Source organism: Lottia gigantea, assembly GCF_000327385.1.
Source record: "Lottia gigantea unplaced genomic scaffold LOTGIsca_63, whole genome shotgun sequence".
NCBI lineage: Eukaryota > Metazoa > Mollusca > Gastropoda > Lottiidae > Lottia > Lottia gigantea.
The window spans coordinates 1,219,419-1,231,658 of record NW_008710145.1 but is presented as its reverse complement, the minus strand read 5'-3'; the positions used below and the strand labels follow the sequence as shown (position 1 = coordinate 1,231,658).

General features: G+C 32.6%; 1 protein-coding gene across 1 annotated transcript in view; it reads left to right on the top strand.

Moving 5' to 3' along the window:
- Positions 1 to 4,748: 4,748 nt before the first annotated feature.
- The window catches only part of LOTGIDRAFT_167083 (hypothetical protein), a gene marked incomplete at both ends in the record, with an annotated part of 11,292 nt that continues 3,800 nt past the window's right edge, over positions 4,749 to 12,240 (top strand). The window contains 10 exons of the mRNA XM_009064547.1: positions 4,749 to 4,832; positions 6,838 to 7,031; positions 8,011 to 8,114; positions 8,366 to 8,486; positions 8,634 to 8,793; positions 9,136 to 9,167; positions 9,710 to 9,807; positions 11,369 to 11,475; positions 11,630 to 11,761; positions 12,150 to 12,228. Of these exons, the coding sequence (XP_009062795.1) occupies positions 4,749 to 4,832; positions 6,838 to 7,031; positions 8,011 to 8,114; positions 8,366 to 8,486; positions 8,634 to 8,793; positions 9,136 to 9,167; positions 9,710 to 9,807; positions 11,369 to 11,475; positions 11,630 to 11,761; positions 12,150 to 12,228 (1,111 nt within the window). The remainder of the gene's footprint in view (positions 4,833 to 6,837; positions 7,032 to 8,010; positions 8,115 to 8,365; positions 8,487 to 8,633; positions 8,794 to 9,135; positions 9,168 to 9,709; positions 9,808 to 11,368; positions 11,476 to 11,629; positions 11,762 to 12,149; positions 12,229 to 12,240) is intronic.

Here is a 12,240-nt window from a genome sequence, read left to right as displayed (position 1 = left end):
ATGATGAAACTAATGGTTAGCGCACACGAGTGCTCCCAGCTGAGCAAAATTTCATTCTTGTCTCAGCCCGCAGCTTTCGTCGGTTTCCCCCCGCACACGCTAAGCTTAGAGCTTTGGTAAATGGGTGTCGAGTCATAGACGTCTAAAAATAACATTCTCACGTGACTTAAACAAAATGTCGGACGTCAACAACCATTCGAATGATTCAGAATATGAAGAAATTTTACTTCTTCTTTTGTTGTTGCGTCGTCACCAACGAAGAATACTTGCAAGCTCTCGTAAGCTAATACAATGCTTCAGATACAAACTCGCATTCACCAATGGGTGCAGCCATTTTTGTTTGATCACGTGCTAGCGCATGCGCCCCTGTTGAAAGCTTAGAGCTTTCGAGTGCGCACACGGTAAGGTATTTTTCATTCGAGGAAAAAATTATCAAACACGACAGATAATTTCCTTAACGCCTCGAATGAAAAAAACCTTACGTAAACTCCGCGCACACGAGAGCTACGAGCTGAGCTGAGAGGCACGAATGAAATTTTGCTCAGCTGAGAGCTCTCGTGCAATGCTAGCATATAAAGTTGTAGTGTTATCTTGTGATTATAAGACAGTACTTATTCATAAGATGTGAATATTTAAAACTAGTAGACTATACATTGTAAATAAAGAGTTTACCAGTTTATATTATCTAGGCTATATTTGAACAAACTTCATTGTGTATGTTATCATTCTAATTCTATCAACTCCTTACATTTCCAAATAAAACATTTTGAAAATATTAAAGCATTGAAACTTTATCATTAATCTGTTCTTGAGGTAGCAAGGCAGAGTAGGATTGAAATTTGGAAATTTGAAAAAGATAAAAGAAAGTTGTAATAGTGCAAATGGGCAAATTAAATGTAGTAAATTCCTCCAGAATTATAACATGTATAACTGGAAGCCATTGTGGCTCAGATGCATTCTTGGATAAAATTGGCAGAAATAAATCAAGAAAAGATTTCATCTTGTGACATGTAAATTATCATTTAGATGACATGACATAATGTAAGACTAGCTTGCATAACATAATATCACCTGGCATATTGTTATATCAACTGACATCTTGCCAAGTGATGTGTATTGATAAAGGTTGAAGTATCAGTGTAAATAAAAACAGTATTGTTCTTGTTGTTAGGAGACCTTTTAATTGTGTGCTTTCATTTATTCAGAGAAATTTAACCTTCCTTTGGTCTGCTGTCAACATTTCTCAACAGTTTGCATGTCAACATCAGAATATTGTAATGTAGTTAATATCTTGTTACTTTAACATATATAATGAGGATGACAGTAAAGTTAACAGTGATATATAATATGCCACAGTAAGGTGGTCGAGGGGCAGAAATCTGTACCTCCAAGGATATAACAGTAACAAAAAGCCTTTTGTCATGCAATAATCTATAGGAAATGACTCATGATAAACATGGAAATACTTGACAAGGAATTGATGATGTCATATTGTTTTTAAATAGAATTGAGTCAGATTTTAAATAAACACAACATCTGAAGGTCAAGGCTGAATTTCAAATAAACTCTAGATTAATTTATATAGGAAGAGACAATTTCAGCTCAGTGTTTCGTATTGCCAATCATGCCTACTTAATGCATTGCAATAAAAGGCATACGTACAATATGATATGTAATTGTTTTAGTCTGATATGTTTAGTAGGCCTATTGCAAAGTATCATTACTTGATCAAGCCATGCGATGCCCTTGTCAGGACTGAATGTGTGGAATCAGGAGATTGAGGTCATATGTACTTCATGTACACACACAAGTTTCTGCTCCGAAAGACTAAATTGAAAAATATTCTCCATGGATGATTTGCATCACTTTGTAGTAATTCTGAGAACTTTTCATGGAAATCTGCATATGATTTATTTCTAGAAATAGCTTTTAGTCTTCCTTTATCTGATTTTTAACTCTTGATTAGCACAATTTGTAGAAGAGACTGGATGCGTAGGGTGGTAATTGTTGTTTGTACAGACCTAGACTTCAGACTTCCCCTAGTAGAAATCTATAAAAACATTAATTGTAGAAATAATAACATGTTTTTAAAGGTCAGTTTAAATTGTAGAATTATATTTACATCTAACTTACTTGTATCACCAGATGTTAGATAGCATATTCAACCAGAAATCTCTCTTTTTGCTTCTTATATAAAATTGCATGATAGTTTAATGAATAAGATTTGAGCAATTTGTTTTATCATATATGGTAGCAAATTTTTCAACTGCCTTTTGCCTTCAAATGAATCCCATGAGTTAAGTTCAAATGTTGATTGTGTAAAAGTTTTCCTTAAAATACAAGTTAATGTTAATTGGAAGAAGAAAAAGCATCTTAAAATGTATACTAAGCATCAGATCAGAATTTGTTTTAGACTGAAAAGAAGTGCTATTACTATTTCCTGTATTTTTTATTTGTTGGCAGATTTTATTAAGAAAAATACAAGGAAGAGTTTCTTACCCCAATAAATTAATTATTTATGTTCACTGTATGGGAAGTTTTTGCTAAGCCATTTGATATTCATAAACATCCTCAAACATGTAGAACTAAAGTTTTGTGGCAATAGTTTATCAGCAAGGTCATATTCAATGTCATAAAGTTTGATGAATTGTTGATGAACTATATAAGATGTGTTAATGATATTATATAAATATTGTCTAATATTGACTGTTAGATAGATATTATAATATTTCTACTGATATTTCCATTGGTTGTGTAATGTTTCTATTATTTTATGTGGTTTCTAACATATATTGTTGACTAGGATGACAGATACTGACTTCTTTACCAATATATACTGCTAGATTTAGATAATTTGATTGTAGGATCATGATGGACATTGAACATAACCCATTGATTATTGCCTAGTTTGAATTAATTGTTGGAACTGGTGCCCTGGACATGTTAGAAAGGTCTTATTGATGATCTACTTATCTCACAAATATTAATAGCTCAATAATCGTAAACTATTGACTACCTTCCTGACCAGCTGAAATTGTTTCTCTTAGTTTCAGTGTAATATTAGGATAGATGACCATTCTACTTATAGTCCAATACTTGAAATACCACATTCCAATGGTCACCACTAACTATTTCAACTATATTAATGAACTTTTAATTAATATTTGAAGTATATCTTGCCCTACAGCTGAATAGTATACATCAGGAAGTTAGGTTGGTATGATTTGCCAGTTGCAAACAAGTAATGTACAATAATACAAATTCAACAGGTCAAACTAAATTATTTTGTGATATTACTGGAGTCATACCATTTTTTATTCAAGAGGCATGAATGTTAAATTTGCAAAGATATATTCTTGTAGCTGTTCATTTAATTACCTGAAAGATCCTTCAATGTTACCCTGGCAAGCCTTACTTATATATTGTATCAGAATGAAAATTGATTGATAATTCTGGTTAAGTTAAGTTGTATCAGAGCCAAAAAAAACTTGTATATATGCCTGATTCCTGTTTCCTTTACAGCTTCTTAAATTTTTGACATAAGGAAACACTAGATGATATAATCAGTTTATGGAATTATTTAGTTACTGAAGAACAGGATATGTGAAGAGGAAGGGCAGGTAGATCAAACCAACCACAGGAAGTAAGATGAAAGTAGAGATATGAAATAAGAGTTCAATCTTATAATAAACAATCTGTAGAGACCACCTTTCTTTATTAAAACTAACAGTATTAATTGACTAGAGAGGCTGCTGTGAAACTACTCAGTAATTTGAGATCACAGTCAAACTTCTGCCTCATCATGGGAAAATGTTAAAATTCATTTCAGTTTTTTGTTACTAAGGTTTGGTTTTTAGAGGTTCTAGGATGTGAATATGAGAATAGCAATATTTTTATAGAAAGCTGAAGTTGTATTCTCATTTGTTTTACTGGATTAAATCAAGAAACTGTATTTGAAAGACATAAAAAGATAGTTGCTTTGTTGACTGTGTGTATATTGTCTGATGTAACAGCTGAGATTCTGTGTTGTATTATTGAAGCTACAGAAATATAGAAGAATAAAAACCCCATGTGAAAATAGCCATCTCAAATACTAGTGTTTTTATCAAATCTCTAAATCTGATCTTTAATCGTGGATTATTGTACTATTCTACGGATTTGAACGATTTGAGGAGTAAATAGAATTGTTTAAAGAGTCTTTTCATTGTAGCTACACTAAAACTTCTATTGAAATCTTTTGTTTTGTCACAATAGTTCCAATGCTGTCAGTGATCAAGTTCATGTATTGTACAAGGGTTGAATAAATTTTTGACAATTTATATTCAATTATTTGATCAATTTATGGAGTATATATTTTAGATATAAAAGATAAACTTGGATGATGTGTTTATAAAAAGATTTAGTTTCAGAAGTAAAGCTGGAAAATATATTACCTTTATTTTTATATAGATTTAGCTTATGCGCATTTACCATATTTATTTTAATGAAGATTATATTGTCTTTGTGAACAATCTATTCAACAAGAAGTAAATGGTTAATCAATGATTTATAGGAAGGTTCCACATGTAGACAAAGTCTCTAATTAATCAATAATACGTGTTTTGCTTCAGTTCACTCTAATCTGAATATAATATTTAAATGTGATATAACGGTGACAATCTGCTGTTATTAGAGGGTGTGTGGTTATTGTATCTGTTGGTTGAGTCTATAGAGTATATCAAGTAAATTTATTGTATACTATTATTACTATGTCCAGTAATAGTAGCATTGATGAAGAGGAGTTATTTTGGGAGGATTTACCCATAACAAGGAGAGTAGTGAAAGTTTTAACGGTGAGATTTTTTTTCTTTGTTTGAATTTCTAACCGGTATAATCAACAGCTGCCATGTCTGTTATGTTTTTTTATTCCTCTGAGTTAAGTTGACATGCTGGGTTGAAACACTCTCTGTGTTATTTCAAATGCCAAGTTAAATTAAAATATATTTACTATGATGTTACTAGGTCTGTAGGACTTATAAATAAAAGGGTGATTTAGTTGATTTCTCTCAGTTTTGACACAATGATCTATAACAATGCACTCTAGTTTTGTCAGTTGAAAACAGGAAATGATATTTTAGATCCTTGATTCAGTTTTAAAGGTTTAGATATTGAAGGCATAAGGTTCTGTAACTTAGTAAGGCCTATATTGAAAGGTTAAAAAAGGTAATAAAAAGAAATATCTAGAATATATTGAATGAAATATCTAAAATACTACAGTGTTACAGTATATATAGATAACATCATTATGCAAAGTCTAATGCAAATGAATGAACAAAATGACTAATGAACATATTAAATACTAGTTATCATTAGTCAAACAGCTGATGTAATGAGTATTTCATTGTTACTCTGTTCACATTGTTCATGCCAGTCTTTTATTTTCTGATAGTAATTATGATTATGATTAATGATAATTAGAGAGTGTGAATGCAACAGGGTTGGATACAGTTTGGTCAACTTTACTTTAATAGGTTGTTTTTTCTATTCCAATCCTTGATTCAGTTTGAAAGGTTTAGATATTGAAGACATAAGGTTTTGTCAACTTTAGTTTAATAGGTTGTCTTTTCTATTCCAAATTCTGTTTGAAAAAAGTTTTAAATAGTCTCTTTAGACACAAGTCATCATTAATGATTTCAAATCTAACCTTTTAACTCAAAACTTTAGAAATAAAGGTATATATTTTCATGTCTGGTTGGCACATTTTATAGCTTGTCAAGTCTTCATTGTCAAGCCATCTGTAACATTTGTTTTTGTTGATTGGTTAAAGCCTGGTTGAGTTCTAAAAGAATATCTTTACATCATATCTTGTAAACTAGAAAATAAGTGTTCAAATATCGGAATTATAATTATTGTTATTACTATAAACAGCAAATATTAATATCTAATGGTTGAGAGTTCCATTTGTATATGAATGTCCAATACAGTTACAAAACCAACCCTGTTTCAGACACCACTTATTTATCTGAATTTAATTGGGTGTATTTTGTGTATAAAATATCAAAGCCTATCACTAAACCTATCCTTTTTGCCAAGTTCAACAAAACATGAATGAAACTTGAACTAACAGTGGAAATTGGTTCAAGATTATTTAAAGTTACTACAAGAGAAATTTTCTGTTCAAGATAAAGAGACATTCTATATCCTGTATACTTTTTATGGAAAACTCTTTTCTAACTCTTATTAATTCTGCTCAAGGTTCTTAAATGTCTAAGTGGTTGAATGGGCTCTCATTCTGAAAGTTCTGTGAAAGCCTCAAGAACCTGTAACAATTGAGTAGATACTTAACTTTTCCTTTGAAGCTGTGATGTTTTAATTGTCTACTTTGAATTGTAACATCATGGAAACATTGTATAGGCTCATCCTCAAGGAATCTTAAATCCTACAAATTTTAAATAAACTGAACTTATTATGTTAAAATCATTCGTCAAAGTTGCTCATGATCATTTGGAGGCACACTAACTTTCGTTGATCAATGGAGGCACACTAACTTTCGTTGCACATAATTGACAATTATATGTTACCAAAGTTATCAAGAATACTAAAACAGCAAATTTGTGAACATCATAGGATTTTATCACATATTTATGGATTCACCCCTTACTTGAGATGTATTCTTTCAGGGCTTTCAGTGTATCTGAAGACTGTATAATATTTTATCTGAAGGATAAAAGACTCTTCTATTTCTGATATATCTTCATTTTGATTTTGATGTTTATTTTGGTGAAAGTGAAAAGAGCAGGAAAATGACTGATAAACTATGATTTATGTTCTTATTTGTTTACTCTTTTCTAATTTTAGGATCAAGATTTACAACAGAAGATTGATCATGAGATTAAGATGCGAGAAGGAACAGCTAAACTGCTGGCAGCATCTAAACATCCAAATCAGATGCTGGAAGCAGCTAAAAATCTCCTATCATCCAATACCCGTATTATATCTTACATGACAGAATTACAAAAACGAAAAACAGCAGAAGTTTTGGGCAAAAATACGTAAGTGAATATTGTTAAAACTAATCAAGCTTGTCTGCAAATACAGGAATGAAATTTTGTATCCAAGAGCTATATTCTAATAATGTAATTTAAAAAAAAAACTTGTTTGTAGAAGAATTGAAAAAGAAAGTTATATGACTTGATTTTTTTTTTCTTAATCACATGAAGAGACTGCTGAAAACATTCATCATATTTGTGAATCAGGCCCAAGGCATTGTATTTGAAATATCAGTATTTGAATCAACCAATCACAGACTTTCAATTAATATATTTGAAGAATTAAAAACTGAAATAAACACAGACACACTTTATTGGGTTGAGATCAAGGTTGTGATATCTTATATCTATGTTATATTATTTACTCTACAATTTTTGTATTGAGCATTATTTTAACACTGAGAATTCTTTTTGTTATTGTATATTTTGAGTTAGTACTGAGGGAATTTTCTTTTCCATAAAGACCCTAAAAAATTCCAGTAATAATTTTTTAACAACAGTAGGTCTATTGTTTGAGATAAAGGGATAAACTGACAAGGAAATCATAAATGGCCATTACTAATTTGTATGTCTGGATGGTTTAAGTAATGATCAGCTAATAAATGATTAAGTTATAATATATAAGGTTTACCAGACACTTCAACTGGTGGACTGACAAACATTTTAATACCTCATCCCCAGATAATTATTTTATCTCTAGACTTCTCGGTGATTCTATCTGGGGACTGGCATTGCCTGCTTCAGAGTTATAAATATAAATATATCAAAATGTCAAAATGACATTTAAAGATCAAAGTATAAAACGGTCATTGCATTTTTCTCATCCTTTTGATTTGGTTTTCAATTAATAAGGCCATGTACCAAGTATAGCTACAGCAGTTTATATTATTTAGTTTATATATCTTGTAGAGCTCTAGAATGTTACCAATTACCATGTAGAGCTACAGTCAGTTTATCTTTTGTTTTCATCTTTTGTTTATAGAGCTATAGAAGGTAACCAATTACCATGTAGAGCTACAGTCAGTTTATCTGATTTAAGAATACCATTAATGTGGAAAGATTCTGACCATTTTAAAAATAAAGGAGGTATGCCATCTTTTTAATCTTTGAACATCTGCAAATATATTTATTTTTCTGGGGTATAAATCAAAACGTACTAAATACGGAAGACTTTTGTAGTTTATCATAGAGATTCATATTGTAATCTGACTTCTATTCAGAACATTTCAGATTGTTTGTTAGTTAAGGAGGAATACCAGTATCTGAATAAATTTCTTTTTTTATTCTGATAGCATTTCAGGTTGATCTGTATGTTAATATATATCTAATTATTATAGATTATAGAAGATATGCTGTGTTTTGTTTAATTAAAATTGGTACAGAAATCTATGATACATCAATGATCAGTAATGTAGATAGAAGTATGACAGACATTACATTTGAAGATGTTCTTTTATTGTAAGTACCGGTACTATTTTTTCTAGTTTTCATACTATAGAAGTGTAAATGATTGATATTTGCTAAATTTGGCTCTGAAACATATTCAAGAACATGTTATAATTTTTTTATATGATTTATTTTATTTCATTGTTTATTTTATTTCAGTAATAATATTCCACATGATTTTGACTGTAAAGTTGAAGTTTACTGTCACAAATTACATGAAGATCTGTCAATGGCTAACACACCAAAGAAATTACGTAAAAAAATCAATGATTTATCTGGTTCTGTTGGAAGAAGCGTAGGCAAGCGTCTTTCAGGCTTAGTAAGTATATTTTCTTGTGACAGAGATTAATTCCAAACTACATCATACACATGTTTGTTTGCAAAAAGGATAAATAGTTAGTCGTGATGAGTGAAATTAATGACAGTTCTCTACCAATTGAAATTAGTCATACCGGTAAGAATGCAAGTTAGACAGCAAAATTTATGTTGTTTTTGAAGATGCATTTGTTCCATGTTACCCAATTTTTAATCTGCTTTTTTTTATCTGAAAGTAATTGAAAGAAATTGATATATAAGAGGTGTAAAATATTGCAGTAGCCTTATTTATTTGTACTTATTTGTAGACAATGATTGGTATCAAAAACTGTTTTTGTAATTTCAGAATGATTCAGATATAATAGGCAATATGGTTCTGTAAGTATTTGTCTCTAATATTTAATATATTTTAATATTTTAACATGGCAACATAAAGTAATAATCATCCTTTGACAGTTGAAAGTCATCAGTAACCTGTCTAGTCTCTGATGTCTAGACTATACCTGTCTATAAAAAAGATATAGTCTGGGAGTTTTCATTGAATTCTCTGTTACAATGCTTTCAATTGAGTTTTACAATTAAGCATATTCAATCTACAAGTCTCAAACGACTTGTTTACATCAGAAACAAATTGGCAAGCCCCACAAGTTTTGTCAGATTGTCAAATTCACTGAATTTTAATAAGTGTTTCCCATCACCAAATAGGATGTGGATTTACAACCAATCCGATTAATAGCCACTGTAGCCAATTACAAAGATTTTAAGCAACCAGTACAAGCATTCTTTCGTCAAAGCTATGCCGGACTGGAAAGGAGTCCTTTCAAAGGACTGGATGATAGAGTCTAGCCAATGACTGTCGTATGAAAGGTTTTGTCATTGCTTGTAGAATTACCTTCAATTTGATAATTTTGTCATTACAGTGGACCAAAATTTGAGTTGGTAGCTAAAGGTACTATGTCATTAGCAGATGTAGATGATTCGGTCAGAACATTTGATTTACAGTTAGAATCTAATTCAGGTATGATTTATTATTTATTAATAATTTTATTATTCAAATTTCTCATCTTGTAGTGTAAAAACTGCATGATTATGATTATAGCAACCTACAAGGTGATCCACATGCTTACTGGTATTTCTGCTATAACAATTTCCATTAGCCCAGGGATTTCCTTTAAATAAAGTGTCCAAAAGAAACGATACCAACTTATTTTCAAAATTGTTTTTTACTAAGTGAATTGTCTAATATGAAAACATGCCAATTTGTATTGCACATCCCAAACACAGCATAGTCGATAAAAATACCGGGAACATGTGATCACTTCCGGGAAAAAACGTAAATTTCGTGAAAGTGAAATTTCCCTCTCTAGCTTGTTCTGCACGTGCATAAAAACTGTATAAAACGGCTGATCAGACACGTTGATATCACAGTAACAAAAAGAACACAAGATATGCCACGTTTGACAGCCATCGAGAGAGAGAGCCGTTGGAATGGTCCAACAAGGAGCGACACACGTCGACGTCGCCAGAAGGTTGGGCTGCGCACGCATCACTATCACCAGGTTGATGCAGCGGTTACGTTAGACAGGTCAGACGTCAGACAGGCCCAGGAGTGGAAGACCACGAGTAACCACGCCCCGTGAAGATCGTTACATCCGGGTATTACACCTGAGGAACCTCACCGTAACAGCAACGTCCACGACTGCTACAGCACTGGGTCACAGGATCAGTCGACAGACCGTCTACAGGAGACTACGACAGTATGGTATCCGGCCACGTCATCCCTACCGCGGACCGCTCCTGACGCCTCGACACCGTAACAACAGACTGATCTGGGCCAGGCGAGTTCGACGTTGGCAACGGCGGGACTGGGCACGTGTTATGTTCTCTGATGAGAGCAGATTCCTCATCTTCAAAAACGATGGACGGCAGTTTGTATACCGACGATTTGGTGAATGTTTGGCGCCTAACTGTATCCAACAGGTCCGGTTGTTTAGAGGTGGAGGGTTAATGGTTTGGGGTGGCATATGTGGTGACGTCAAAACGAGGCTTGTCGTAATTCGTGGAAACCTGAATGCACAGCGTTATATTGATGACATCCTACGGCCTGTTGTGGTGCCCTTTATTCAGCAACAGCCTCGTGGACTCCTTTTCCAACATGACAATGCAAGGCCACACACAGCAAGATTGACACAGAACTTCCTTGCCAACGTCTACGTACAGGTTTTGCCATGGCTCGCATGTTCACCGGACATGAATCCCATCGAGCACTTATGGGACCACCTCGATCGGCAAATCCGACTTCGCCGTGTGCCTCCAGTCAACGTCCAAGACTTGGAACGATGTCTCCTCGAGGAATGGCAACGCATCACTCCCAACGTTTGACGGCACCAGTCCGTACGGTGCATGTATTGATGCTCATGGTGGACATACCCGCTACTGACTTGACTTTGTGACATGTGGTGTGACATTTCCCATTGTTTCTGTGATCAGTGCTCTAACGAAATGTTAGGCTACAAGGACTTCAATTGGCTTTGATTTCTTATCAGTGGAAGAATAATTTGATATATTTTACATTTCAGATGGCAGTGTTCATGAACTTCCCCTATTTGGTCATTATTGTTGTCGATTAGCTGCATTACCTCACTGTTTAATAGAACCTACAGTTACTGGCTTCTTAAACTTACAGGTTGGTTGAAGATTTACATTTAAACTAGGCACTAGACATTGCCATAGTTAGTTAAAAATTATATGTAAAATTATGTAAGATTTTAGAGAGTTCAGAATCATACATCATAAGCTGATTAAGTCATAAAAATTAAATATATATTGGACCTTTACAGGAAGATGGTGAAGATGACTCGTCCAAATGGAAAAGATATTGGTGTGTTCTTAAAAATTTACAACTAGCTTGTTGGTCATCCCCTAATGATGTGGAGGTCACTCAACCTTTAGTTACTATTCCTGTTACAAAGGTAAGAGAATAATTAGGAATTTTAGAGTTGTTGAATTGCTGTTAAGTTAGCATTGGCATGTAGGTCTAACCTCTAGTGAAAGAGTATTGTTTGTGCAGTTAGTTTGAATAATAATATAAAATATTTGAAATGAAAATCCATGATCTTTCAGATCTGAAATATATACGAATAATACTGGTTCAATGGGAGACAACTCCATTCTTACACATTGGGAAATTTTTTTGTTTGACTGATCAAAAAAGTTAAACCACAATTTGCAGAGCCTCTTAGTTAGTTTTTAACTAGATTATACCTGTAATGAAATAATGATTAATAAAATATCTACATTGTGTCAACCCCACATAAAACATTTAGAATTAGATTTAGATCTTTTTATTTATTTTTGTAGAGTACCCAGATTTGTGATGCCGACCCTTCTACTAGTACACGTTCTAATACATTCCATATAAAAACAACAGATATACATGGTATATCACAAC